This window comes from Ascaphus truei, chromosome 2, assembly GCF_040206685.1.
Source record: "Ascaphus truei isolate aAscTru1 chromosome 2, aAscTru1.hap1, whole genome shotgun sequence".
In the NCBI taxonomy this organism is placed as follows: domain Eukaryota; kingdom Metazoa; phylum Chordata; class Amphibia; order Anura; family Ascaphidae; genus Ascaphus; species Ascaphus truei.
Window position 1 is genome coordinate 471014184 of NC_134484.1, and position 14579 is coordinate 471028762.

At 41.8% G+C, this 14579-nt stretch overlaps 1 protein-coding gene across 6 annotated transcripts in view; it reads right to left on the bottom strand.

The window, feature by feature from the left end:
- Positions 1 to 490: 490 nt before the first annotated feature.
- LOC142488346 (uncharacterized) overlaps positions 491 to 14579 on the bottom strand; it is a 193423-nt gene continuing 179334 nt past the window's right edge. For all 6 annotated transcript variants that reach the window (XM_075588750.1, XM_075588744.1, XM_075588746.1 and 3 more), the window contains one exon: positions 491 to 4056. In XM_075588750.1, coding sequence (XP_075444865.1) covers positions 2453 to 4018 — 1566 coding nt within the window. In that variant the 5' untranslated portion in view covers positions 4019 to 4056 and the 3' untranslated portion in view covers positions 491 to 2452. The remainder of the gene's footprint in view (positions 4057 to 14579) is intronic.

Consider the following 14579-nt stretch of genomic DNA (forward strand, 5'->3'; position numbering starts at 1 on the left):
GTCAAATGTACAGTATATAAACAGCAGTATTGATGTACACAAAACCTCTCAATGAACTACTGTACTGTACATGGAATGAGGAACAAGATAACGACGGAAAAAATAATATTACTATGTACAGTATATTGTATATATATATATATATACACATTATATATATATATATTATACATTACAGTGTATATATATTATTAAATAATATTCTTATAAATGTGCATAATTCATGTTTCTCCATGTTTTACAAATGTTTTCTAAATGTTTATCCAATTTCAATCTGCCAGAAGAACTTAATAAAGACTGCATTATGTATTATTCATGATTATTTTTATATTTGTATTTTTTTGTTCCTGATAAAATAAAATAAATATTTATTCACATTCCTGGTAATCATAATCATTGACAACAACCACCCCCTCTCCCCCCCACCCCTACAGTATAACAATGAATGACAAAACAACATGAATCAGTTAATGGTTTTTTTTACTCTCAATTCTCACAATGCTGTGCAAATCAGATTTACATTTCAAATTCGAGAAGGGATTTTCCAAAGCGTTACCATAAACAAAGGGGGGGTTGGGTGAGTCATGTGCAGTAATCAGCTAGCTCCCATCTCAAAGAGGCTTACAGTACACGCAGGCGCAGTGAGGCGATTGACGCTCGGCTAGGGACGGATTAAAAACACAATGACTAACTTCAGAAAATGAATGACTCTGTGGAGGTGTCTGTCAAAGAGTTTGTGTGTGCATGGGGGAGGGATGAAGGATTAGTTGTGCTGCAGTTCAAAGAAATTACATACTGTAGAATAGAGTACAGTAATTTCAAAAGGCAGTTCATCATAATAATTTGATCAATAAACCCCCAAATACAACCCCCAAATACAGTACATAAAAAGCAAGTCACTTTATCTCCCTGTGCCTCAGGCACCAAAAACATACAGTAGATTGTGAGCTCCACGGGACAGGGAGGGACCTATGCCTGCAAAATGTCTCTGGAAAGTGCTACGTATACTGTAACTAACAGCGCTATACAAAAACATGCTACTATTATTATTATTATAATATCAAGGTGATGCTCTGTGCAAATCAAATTCGAGAAGGGATTTTCCAAAACGTTGCCATAAACAAAGCCTCAAAGCTCCCGTCTCAAAGAGAATTACACGCAGGCGCAGTGAGGCTTTGTACTGTAGCTCGGCTATGGACGGATTAAGAACACAATGGCAAGATTCAGAAAATTAACAACTCTGTGGAGAGGGGGGGGGGTTGGGTGACTCATGCGCAGTAAGCAGCTAGCTCCCATCTCAAAGAGGCTTAGAGTACATGCAGGCGCAGTGAGGCGATTGGCGCTCGGCTAGGGACGGATTAAAAACACAATGACTAACTTCAGAAAATGAATGACTCTGTGGAGGTGTCTGTCGAATGACTCTTGGAGAGGGGGGGGGGGGTTGGGTGACTCATGCGCAGTAAGCAGCTAAATAGCTCCCATCTGAACAAAGATTACACGCAGGCGCTGTGAGGCTTTGAAGCTCGGCTATGGACGGATTAAAAACAATGGCAAGATTCCAAAAATTAAAGACAGCCACATGAAGTTCAAAGCTAAAGACATACTTTAATTTCAAAAGGCAGTTCATCATAATAATACACCCCCAAATACAGTACGTAAAAAGCACACAAATAAACCATGTGCAGTCAAACGCACAGGGTCGCAGACAAAAGCTACTGTACAGCACATATTGAATATCGCAATACAGTAAGATGTTTTTGCAGGCTTGTGGAGAAAATAAAAAAATTACAAAATTTTTTTTTTTTTTCACTCACTCAAGCAAGCAGTGGTGGGCGAAGTTACAGGCGCTTGCGCAGTAAATTCCTGCTGTCAAGCAGGAATGTGATTGAAACCAGACACACGTTCAAAGGAATGGTGTGGGAGAGATGTACTGCATTGCACAGAAGATAAGAAGTTGAAATACCCTGCAGTGCAGTTAATTATCCCGAGCGAGGGGAGAGCGCTGTATATGCCGAAATGTGACACTGTTACAGTACAGTACACGCCTATGCATTTCAACAATTTTCAAATGAGACATAATGTACTGCAGAACAGCACTGCACATGCATGTATACTTTAAATATGCAAATTTAGAATTACTGCGCGCGCACACACAGACTGTGTACTGACGTAGGTTGAACCGCGAAGGTATTAGACTTCCAAGACAACAGCTCGCAAACGCCCCCCTGAGTTTTTACACGGCATTGCAGTATTGCAGACAGCGAGAATAAAATGCTAATATCACGAGCGCGAAAAAAACGCAGTTCACGCCGGGCGAAAACGACAAAAAAAACGCACATAACCGGGATAATCTGAAAATCGCGGATCTAGCCGATTTAGACTCAGGTCGGCCGCCACTGTAAGTATCAAGTTACCGGTTGTTATTACTACAATACCGGTATCTTGGAAAACCCTACTCTGAATTAGCAAGTGGTTTCGCACTTGGATGAGTTCTGTGATGTTTAAGGAGGTAACTCTTATTAGAAAAGCTTTTCCCACACACTGTACATGCGAGTGGTTTCTCCCCTGTGTGAATCCTTTGGTGTGCGAGGAGGCCTGCTTTAGTACGAAATTGTTGCACACACTCTGTACATGTGAAAGGTTTCTCCCCTGTATGAATCCTCTCGTGTTCGATGAGGCTGCCCTTCTGTGAAAAGCATTTCCCACACTCTGCACATGTGAAAGGTTTCACCCCTGTATGAGTCCTCTCGTGTTCGATGAGACTGCTCTTCTGCGAAAAGCTTTTCCCACACTCTGCACATGTGAAAGGTTTCACCCCTGTATGAATCTTCTGGTGTTTGAGGAGACAGTCCCTAATACTGAATTGTTGATCACACTCTGTACATGGGAAAGGTTTCTCCCCTGTGTGAATCCTGTGATGTATGAGGAGGGTTCTCTTCCGTGAAAAGCTTTTCCCACACACTGTACATGTGACTGCTTTTTCCCCTGTGTGCATTCCCTCATGGTCGAGGAGGCTGATTTTCCGTGAAAAGCTTTTCCCACACTCTTTACATTTGAATGCTTTTGTCCCTGTGTGAATCCCCTCATGTTCGAGGAGGCCGATCTTCCGAGAAAAGCTTTTCCCACACTCTGCACATGTGAATGGTTTCTTCCCAGTATGAATAATCTGGTGTTTAAAGAGATATTCTTTACGGCTAAATTGTTTCCCACACTCTTTACATTTAAAATGTTTCTTCCCTGTATGAATATTCTCGTGTCTTAGGAGGCTCCCCTGAGTACTGAATTGTTTCCCACAGTCTGTACATTTGAAATGTTTCTCCCCTGTATGAATATTCGTGTGTTTTAGGAGTCTCCCCCGAGTACTGAATTGTTTCCCACACTCTGCACATGTGAAAGGTTTCTCCCCAGGATGAATATTCTGGTGTTTAAGGAGATATTCCTTACGGCTGAATTGTTTCCCACACTCTTTACATTTAAAAGCTTTCTCTCCTGTATGAACAGTCTCGTGTCTTAGGAGGCTCACCTTAGTACTGAATCGTTTCCCACAGTCTGTACATTTGAAATGTTTCTCCCCTGTATGAATATTCGTGTGTCTTAGGAGGCCCTGCTTAGTACTAAATTGTTTCCCACACTTCGTACAATCAAACAGATTTTCTGCTGTGTGACTCGTCTGGTGTGAAAGGAGTTTCCCCTTCAGTGAAACATGGTTTCCAGTGTCTGTACAGGTCAAGGGTTGTTCCCGAATATGGACACAAACGTGTGTGGCAAGGTCCCTATCCAGTGAGAAGCTTTTCCCACACTTGCGGCAGACAGAAAGCAGAGCACCACGATGTCTTCTTAAAGCTCTCTCATATCTTTTGCTTGACCTATACTTCGAGTCAGTCTGTGCTGTGTGCTGTACAAGGCCTGTAAATTTACCATCATGTGGCACTGGTTCCTTGCACGTGTCCAACATGTGGCAGGAATCATTGGGTTTTGGCACGTTAGGCCTGCGACAATTCGGATGGTTTCTGGACATACCAGAGCTCTCGCTGTGCTCCTCCTTCAGGAAGTTCTCTAACAGGAGTAAACAAAAAATATAGAACTGAAATTATTTATCGGTATATCAATTTACTAAAAACAAATTACTAAGAAAATATTCTGCAATATTTACTTTATCACTGCTTAATTAACGAAATGTTCTCTTTTTACCCATGGTTTAAAAATTGTTACATAGTAGATGAGGTTGAAAAAAGACATGCGTCCATCAAATTCAACCTATGCTAAATTTAGACGACAGATACTTTATCCTATAAGTTGCTGATATACCCGGCGTTGCCCGGGCTTGCAGGGGCGGGGGGCGTGGATGTGGAAGGGCGGGAGGGGGAGGGCATGGAGCGGAAGGGCGGGGGGGGGTTGGGGCATGGAGTGGAAGGGCAGGGGGGCATGGAGCGGAAGGGCGGGGGGGGCATGGAGCGGAAGGGCGGGGGTATCCTATAATTGTACTTACAGTATATTGATCCTAGGATGGCAATCAAAAAACCCCATTGACATCTAATCTCATAATGGGAAAAATAAATTCCTTCCCGATTGCCAATATCTGGAATCAGATTACTCCCTAGATCAATATCTTGCCCATGTTTACTTATATGGTATATGGATTTCTTCTTTGGGAGGAGGAGCGCTGAATATATCCAATAATATGTGGAATGAAAGAAAACAAAAATAGTGCAGATGGTATATGCCAGTGATTGGATAAACAATAAAGCTCTGATGAGATTGCACTCACAATACTTCCAGATAAAGAGAGTGTCTCAGAGATACTTCTCTCTCTGACTGGATGGTATATCCCTGTATACCTTTCCTTACTAAAAAGATGTCCAAACGTGAAGGTAAAAAACAGAGTACTAAACGTGTAGGTGGTGCGCTTGTTTGTTCTTTAGTCCATGGGACGTTAATAAAACTTGTTTTTTATTGAGGCCACCCTGTGATACTTGCATTTGTTAGTGCTCCGTTTTTTACCTTCACTTGTGGATTCTCTACTGCTGCTACGGATTGCACACTGGGGACTGGCAGGGACTTATGGAGGACGGAAGGCTAAAGAAAGACTAAGGTACTGGCTTTGAGTTTATTGTCCTAGATTATACCATGATATTACTTAATCACTGCCATTTTTTGTGAGTACCGCGGCGTGTCTCACTAGGGTAAGAATCATTCATTACTTTGGTCACATATGACTGTTTTTCTTATATATGCCTGAAAAAAAACATCAATTTAAAGCCACCCAGCCTGCATTTATTATACTAATTATTGTGTTTGTGAGGGTCCTACAGCTGAGCACTATTTTCTGGACTTTTACTATACTAAAAAGACGTCCAACCATATTCTTAACAAATCTATTGCATCTGCCATCACAGTCTCCATGGGTAATGAATTCCACATTTTAACTGCCCTATCTCGGGAGACCAGGTACTTACACCTTTTTACGAGATCATTCACAGAGCAAAACCAAGACGTAAAACAGATTGTGATTTATTTCGTGGAAACAGACATACACACAATGGGTTAAAAATGGCAGGAGGAAACACACTTCCTTGGACCTGGGATACAAAACTAGACTCTCCTAAGTGCAGGGAATCCTCACCCTGATGACAGTTGAAAACAGGACAGAAAATATTCCAGTCAGGCAGCTTTGTCTAAGGAGTGGTGCCCAAAATTGTACTCCATATTCAAGGTGTGGTCTTGCTAAAGCTTTATAAAGGGGCATAATTATGTTTACTTCCCTTCCATCCATTACCCGTTTAATGCAAGATAAGATCTTGTTTGCCTTTGCAGCTACTGCATGACTTTGGGCACTGTTGCTAAGCCTGCTGTCTACAAGGAATACTATATCCTTCTCCAACCAGGATTCTCCTAATTTATCCCCATTGAATTTGTAAATTGCCCGTTTATTCTTGTTTTCCACATGCATAACCTTACATTTATCTGTATTAAACCTCATGTGCCATTTCCCTGCCCAAGTTTCCAGTCTCTCCAAGTCCTTTCGGAGAGAAATTACATCTTGCTCTGATTCTACCTTACAAAATATTGTAACTTCTGCAAACATGGAGACTTTGCTCTCGATGCCAACCTCAAGGTCATTAATAAACTAGTTAAAAAGCAGTTGTCCTAGTACCGATGCCTGAGGTACTCCACTCATGACATTAGCCCGACCTGAAAAAGTTTCATTTATTACAACCCTCTGTTGTCTATCCTTCAATCAGTTTTCAATCCAAGTGCATATATTTTTACGGAGTTCAATTTGCTTTATTTTGTACACCAACCTTCTGTGGAACCGTATAAAAAGCTTTTGCAAAATCTAAGTAGACCACATCAACTGCATTACCCTGGTCTAAATTCCTACTTACCTAAAAGAAATTAATAAGGTTTGTTTGGCATGACCTATCCTTCATAAATCCATGCTGACTATTACAAATAATCTGATAACGGTTAAGAAGGGGACAAGGCAGGGGTGTCCCTTTCAACCCTTCTTTTTGCCTAAACAATCGATCGCGGCTACTCAGAGCCTCCCCCAAAATCCAAGGGATTAAAATAAAGGATGAGTGCTACAAAATATCACTGTTTGCAGATTATGTTTTTCTCACTATATCTAATCCACTGACATCTCTCCCGAATTTACAATTCACCCTCTGGGGATTCGGTGAGTTATCTGGGTATAAAGTTAATATGGGAAAGTCGGAAGTCCTACATTTAACGCTGTCTGAAAAGGAGGTTGAGGTCCTTAAACGACACTTTGACTATACAGGCATACCCCGCATTTACGTACGCAATGGGACCAGAGCATGTATGTAAAGCACTACCTATTTCCCACTTATTGATGCATGTACGGTACTGCAATCGTCATATATGTGCATAACTGATGTAAATAACACATTTGTAACAGGCTCTTTAGTCTCCCCGCTTGCGCACAGCTTCGGTACAGGTAGGGAGCTGGTATTGCTGTTCAGGACGTGCTGACTGGCGCATGCGTGAGCTGCCGTTTGCCTATTGGGCGCTATGTCCTTACTCGCGAGTGTACTTAAAGTGAGTGTCCTTAAACCGGGGTATGCCTGTAAATGGAAAAAGACCAATTTGAAGTTCCTGGGGATTTATTTTACTACGGATTATAACTCATTATACAAGTATAATTACATTAATCTTTTCTCAAAGATAAAAAAAGGATCTACAATTCTGGAATTCTCACATCTCTTGCATAGGGTGTATAACTGCAGTTAAGATAAATATCCTCCCTAGACTTCCGTATTATTTTCAGACGTTTCCAATATCTGTCCCACATACAAGTATAAAAGAGATTCAAAATCGAATTATGTAATTTATTTGGAAACAAACAACTGAGAATAGCCAGGTTAATTATGTTAGAGGCTAAGGAAGGAGGTGGTATGGCAGTCCCAAATATTCTAAAATATTATACGGCCTCTCATATGTGTAGCAGGGTAGTCTTCCACACCTCTTGGGGAAGTTGGTTTAGCTCTCCAGGCAGGTTCTGTGGAGGTACATCGGCCATGTTGGGGTTGGCAAAACTGGCAAAGAGAGACAGGATATTTTCTAGAGAGACAGGATATCCTGGGGGACTGAAGACCGCAAGGTCAGAGCTGCCTGAGACCGCGGAGGGGAAGATTGTGTCCCGGGAGCCAGTCAGGCTGCCTAGGACTAGGCCAGAGAAACCCCGCAGGCCCGAGTTAGTTCCCTGAGCCACCCTAGCAGAGTATAGTAGGGATTGCCATATGTCAGAGGTTTGTCTGTTAGTCCAATCACCAGCAGAGCAGGACGGAGTGCAGGGGAGGATTCCTCAGGCCTGGAGGAACGACCACGCGGCTACCGGATGGAGAGAAGGAATATTGTTGGGAGACCCTGCATCATGGGATCATGGATGTGCCTCCACTTGAGAAAAACGACTCCCTGGTTATATAAAAGTGTAACCAGGAAGGTACCCATGTGAACCACCAATACACAAGGGAAGGTAGCGCTGCTCTCACACATACATATTGGGATTGCCTTGGTGGACATCTGGTGTTCTAAGGTGTCTAAGGGATAGGGTGCAACTAGGACCTTTAGGGGTCTAATTGCTCCCTGGGATAAGAGGGAGGGATTGTGTGATTCTGTGGCTGTACTGTATTATGTATGTGTATCTGATGGGACCCTGCTGGTAAAGAGTTATTGTTTATTACTACTGTGTGTGTGGTTATTTTGTGTATACATTCCCATGAGGAGCCATCCCGTCTACGCCAGGATCCCCATGGGTGGGGGCGCTACACCTAGCACCCCCAAGCTCCCTATGAATGGAGGCTCAGGTGTTCTGTGAGCCTGCAGGTTAGCACCATAACTCCTATGTATGCAAATCTCCTTTGTGGGGGTGGGGTGGGGGGGAGGGTTTTTACATATGAAACAAATGGTTTATTGGCACTCTGAGTGGTGTCTATGCTTGAGTGGACTTGGAGGACTAAAAAAAAAAAAAAAACACTTGGGCTGCCCTCCTTGTTACGGTTGGGCTCTGGGACAGGGCCTGGGAGAGTCTGAACCGGCAGTAATCAGGTTTACTATAGAAAATTTGGCAGATGGAAAAAAAGAAGTATAGGGTGGTTTCGGTCCCAAACTGAGCTGTTTAAGTATTTGCAGGTCTGACATTTTGTGCGGCAAGATTTTTGTAGTGAGGAATTCTCTAGAACCACACGATTTTAAGATCAATGGAAAACAAAGGTATATAAAAAGAGGCCGATATACTTGTACCAGGGCGTAATCCCAAAAAAGGATACCCCGCCACATAAATATATGGATCAGTGGACGCTTGATTTCCACACAGAGATAACAAGAGGACTGGGAAGATATATGGAAAAATGCGGGTAAAACTTCTATTTGTACGATAACCAAAGAGAATATATATACAAAATTTTATTACATTGGTATTACACCCCCAAAAGATTCAAGCAGATGTTCCCAGAGGCCTCTGATAGATGCTGGAGGGGATCTGGACAGACAGGAGACCTAGCACATAACTGGTGGTATTGTCCAGTAATGCAGACATACTGGGGGACAGTTGTGAAATTAATAAAAGATGTGACTGGTCTTACGATCCCGCTAGATCCAACCCTAATTATTCTAGCCAAGCCCAAGGAAAGTGTGAATCTCTACACACTTAAACTGAAATTGCATATACTAACGGCAGATAGATGTGCTGTAGCAGCAGCGTGGAAGACGACACTCCTGCCCTCCAGAAGAGAGGTTATTAGAAGGGTTAACGATGTTCAATTAACGGAGAAACTCCCCTCATTTCTGAAAAATACTACAAAGAAGTATTAGAGGGTCTGGGACCCCCTGGGATACTGGATAAGGGGAATGGACCCAGAAGTGGGGATGGTTCCGGAGTGTAGAGTGTAATCTATAAAATATTGTATAATATGTAATGTGATTGTTGATGCTTGTAAGATGTCGGATACAGAATGGTTGTTTCCCCTTCTCCCCCCCTCCCCAACCCCCTTTTCTTTTTGTACCCCTAACCCATCCCCTCCCATTTATGTTTGAAAACTTTAATAAAAACATAAGTTAAAAAAAAAAAAAATATGAAGGCCTCATTGAGCTCAAAAGCAGACACCTGTTACAAAATAGAGGTACAAAAAAATTGAAGAATCAGTGGTGTAGACGTCACTATGTTGTTTCTTCATCTTTTGATAGCAACGGAGTACGAAAGGTCATTGGATAGATGATCCAGAATGGTCATTAAATTGACAAAGATACAGGCTTCAAAAATTCAAAGCGTTTGCCCCAATATCAAGTCACACAGATGTAGTGGAAGACTTTCACCATAAAATCAACCAACTTAAAAAAGGAGATTGACACCTCATGATCATTATGGGAGCTTTCAATGAAAAGATTGGTGTCCAGCAGAAATACGAAGCATTGGTTGACGAGTATGATTATGGTAACAGAAATTAATATCGACACAGATTAGTAGAATATGCAGAATGTGAAAACTTCTGCATCATGAATTTATTCTCCACGAAGAATCCATATAGAAAATGGAAATGGAGTGTTCCCAATGGAATCAAGAATGAAATGGACTATGGCTTCAGCTTCCTACAAAAATGCATTGGGTGTAGCACCTTTACCCCCGCCCTATGTAAGATTGGGTCACTACCTGTATGTTATTGGTGCAGTGCATACCCGTTTGGTAGTACAGGAGGCGCTGAGTTACTCAGCGGTGGTGTGGGGAGATATCAGGACAGGTTTTCAGGGTGCTTCATCTCTGGTGAACAGCACTTTCAGTCAGCGAGGATCCTGGGTTGATCAGGATGGTCCATGCTGACACTGCTTATGTGACCCAGACAGTTAACCACACTCAGGATGATTCAATTGATGTTTATTGCATTTCCAGCAGTCACAGAATGCTTCACATTCCCCTTGCTGGGCACCTCCACGGCTTGAGGCCCATGTAGGCTCCCTTCAGAGCTCCTCCTGTATCCCCTGATGGGATACAGGGTAGATGGTACCCACACTACAGGGGGAGGGAAGAGACTCTCTGACCTCTTGTAGTGCCAGTATATACCATGGAGGATGGGCTTGTAACCCTGCCCCATAACAGGGCAGGTCTGAGACTGACAGGCATCATATTAACTTCATGTGACCCAGCCAGTGTCCTCTCCCAGGCTGACACTCTCAGATTGTTGCTAGGCCCGCTCCTGGATAAAGTAAGTGTATCCAGGCTGCAATAGCAAGCTAGGCCTGCATGAGAAAATTAACCCCTCACAGTGCCTGTACCTACCAGGACTTATACTGTGGGGGCCCAACAGAAGAAATAGCGGCCAGAGGCTATGCTATAGGGACACTAACAATTATGAAGAACTTATAAAGATTGTAGTTGAAAGAGCAGAAATAACTGGAGTGATCGCTAAAAAAACAGAGTAAAAAAAAATATCAGCCGAGACAAAGCAATTACTAAGGAAACAACAAGAAATGAAGCAATATAAAATATAACTGTGATATGGTGAGACTATCAAAGATAACAGCTTGAAGAAGACAGACGCAGCGACTTATAAATGGGAAGAAGCAAATCAGTGCACTCAAACAAGACGTTTGATCAACAAAAGAGATTGTGCAATTATAAGAAAGAGAGCTGAGGACCTACATGAAATTGTACGGGAACACAATACAGGGCATAATCCAGCAGAGGAAGAGCGAGAAGAAGAGGAGATCAATGGTGTACCATGCGTCATTTCCATGGTACATCATTGGTGGTGGAAAAGGCAGTAAAATTCCTGAAGAATGGTAAGCTCCCCGGGGAAGATGGAATTACAACTGAAATCTTGAAAAAATCCGGGGAAATAGAGAAAATCAATGCAAAATTCTACATTCTGCTTGAGGAACAGGAAAATGGCAGAATACAAAAGTTATCCTCATCTACAAGAAAGTAGACAAAGACGACCTCAAGAAAAGACCAGTCTACTTCTAATAACTTACAGTCTTAGCAAACTGAAAACCCAAACCCACTTCATTGTGTACGTATATATTTGTATCATTTGGAGTGCACTGGGTTTGTGACCTACTGTATACAAGACAAAAAAAGCCCCAATGCTACAATCAACTGGACAAATAATTTAGTACATTACTATGTATATTATCTATATTCAGTCTTCATAAATATGGGTAATTTAGTTTACTAGGGAGGGGGTCCCCGCCTCAACTAATAGTTAAAGGGCCTACCGTGACATTGTTGTATGCTTAAAATATTTAGGCCAAAGTATTGAATAACTAAATTAGAAAAAGTAAACCCAGTTACGGGCACTCTGCCACCCTACTGGATGATAAAGGATATTAGATTAATAAACTTTATTTACAAAAATAGTTAAAACAATGGGTATTAAAATCGAACGACGACACGGGATAGATCCAATATTCAGTACTATGGTAGGTACTGGGATCTGGTATATATATAACTGTCATATATATATATGCTATGGACTACAATACAATACAATCCTAAAGCTCCTTATCCAAATGTACAAGGTAACAAGTATCCTGGTGTTCCTGGGTGGACTATATACAACACCTAGTTGTTAATAAAACAAATATCCTTCCTTAAATAAAACCCTTCAATTGTACAAGCATATTTATTTATTTATAAAATGTTTTACCAGGAAGTAATACATTGAGAGTTATTGCTCATTTTCAAGTATGTCCTCGGCACAGAGTTATGATGACAAATAATACATGGTTACAAATACATAGTTACATAAGTGAACAGGGTATACATTACATGCACAGTTAAGAGATAATATATATATTATAGGCGTATGTAACAATTACAGACCAGATTAAAATGTGAGACATCTTTAGTTTTGAAAGAACTGCTGGTGGCGGCTGTGAGAGTCTCCGGTAGATAGCTCTAGTTTTGGGGTACATGGTAAGAGGAGGAGGAGCGGCCGGATACTTTGTTGAGCTTTGGGACCATGAACATTCTTTTGGAGTCAGATCTCGGATGATTAGTGCTGCATGTGGTAGGGGTGAGGAGCTTGTTCAGATAGACGGGTAGCTAACCCAGAAAGTATTTGAAGGCAAGACAGGAAAGATTAACTTTGTACAGTACCTAGACTCAAGTGATGACCAATCTAGTTCTTTGACAATTTTGCAGTGATGTGTGTTGTAGTTGCATTGGAGAACAAAACGGCATATTGAATTGTAGAGGGTATCAAGTTTTCTAAGGTGAATTTGTGGTGCCGAGCCGTATTCTATGTCCCCATAGTTGATAACTTGCATTCGCATCTGCTGTGCGATGCGCTTTCTGACTAGCAGACTTAGGAAGGCTTTGCTTCTATAAAAGTACACCTAGTTTGGCATAGGTTTTGGATGTCAGGGTATCAATATGCATCCCAAATGTTAAATGGGAGTCAAACCATATGCTCAAGTATTTAAAACTAATAACAGGAGTTAGGGTGGTGTTAGTGTTGGTTCTGATCTGGAGCTCAGTCAATGGAAGCTTTACAAATTTTGCCTTGGTCCCAAATACCATTGTTACATTACAGTCTTGTCAGTGTTTAAAAACGGTTTGTTTTGGGAAATCCAATTTTCAAGTCTCAAAACGTTAGATTGTGTCATATGCATACATGTGTATTGATGCTTCCTTTCAAGCTGTAGGAAGATCATTGATGAACATGAAGAGTAGGGGCCCCAGAACAGAGTCTTGCGGGACAAAGCAGGTAATATCCAAGGGGTTGTAGTTAGAGCCCGAGATAGACACATGTTGGGATCTACCTGATAGGTAGGACTGAAACCAGTTTAAAAGCTTGCTTCCCTATTCCAGAGCACTGGCGTTTGTTAAGCAAGATAACATTATCAACAGTATCAAAAGCCTTTGCAAAATCTAGGAATATTGCACCAGTGAGTTGTCCCAGTTCCATTCCACACTGGATTTCATTGCAAACTTTTAGCAGGGTAGTTACCGTGGAGTGGTTGGAGTGAAAGCCAGATTGGAATTGGCTAGTGAAATTTGTTTTGGTATTGTAATCGCTTAATTGGGAGTGAACACATTTTTCCATGACTTTTGATAGTATTGGGAGAAGAGAGATTGGCCTGTAGTTTGAGACAGTGGTTTTGTCCCCACTTTTGAAGATTGGGACAACTCGAGGGAAGCAATTGGATTGGCAATGGCTGGGGCACCAAGTCTTAGGAACTTAGATTGCAGTAAATCAGATCCACATTGGCTGCTAAATTTTAATTTGAGGAGCAATTGTGTAAGCTCTTCAGATACTGGGACAAATTGAAAATTGTAGGCAGTGTTGGGAGAGGGGTGGGGTATAGGGGTACTCAGAATGAGGTTCATGTTTGTGGTTTGGGTTGCGTTTTGCTAATAAGTTAGTAGCACACCCCACAACATATTCATTGAATGCATTTGCAATGTCAGTGGGATTTGTCAAAGTAATAGCCTCCTTAGTGATATTACTTGGTTGTTGATGGCTAGAAGGCTGGAATATATTGTTGATAACCTTCCGGAAGTTAGCTAGGTTTGATGTATTCTGGCGAAGATTGTCAGAGTAGTATTGTGCTTTACATTTCTTGTTTGCCTTGTGCACATGTTCCGCAGGCATCTGTAGTTATTAAGATCCTTGGTAGTGCCAGTTACTTTGTAGCTTTTCCACAAGGCATCCCTGAAATGGTAGAGTGCTACAAGGTCAGTTGTAACCAACAGAAGGTGGGCCCCCCGTACCCTTATTCTGCATAGTGGAGCATGGGTATCACAGAGTTTTAAGAACTTGGATTGGAAATAGTCGAGTGCAGAATCGGGGTCGGGAATTAAGTCGATTCTGTGCCAAGGGCAATTGGTAAGGTCAGCCAGAAACTGCTGTGGGTTAAAGTTTCTAAATGTTCTAGTGGGGAGGACCTTAGGGCTTGATTGGGGTGGTTTAATTTTCCTTACACAGTACACTATTGCATGGTTACTGAAAATGTCAGGAAGGATGCCAGAGGAATGGATTCTGCTGGGATTAGAGGAGAGAATCCAGTCTAGCAAGGAATGATTGTGAGATTTCAGGTTTGTCCATGTGGGTTGGGAA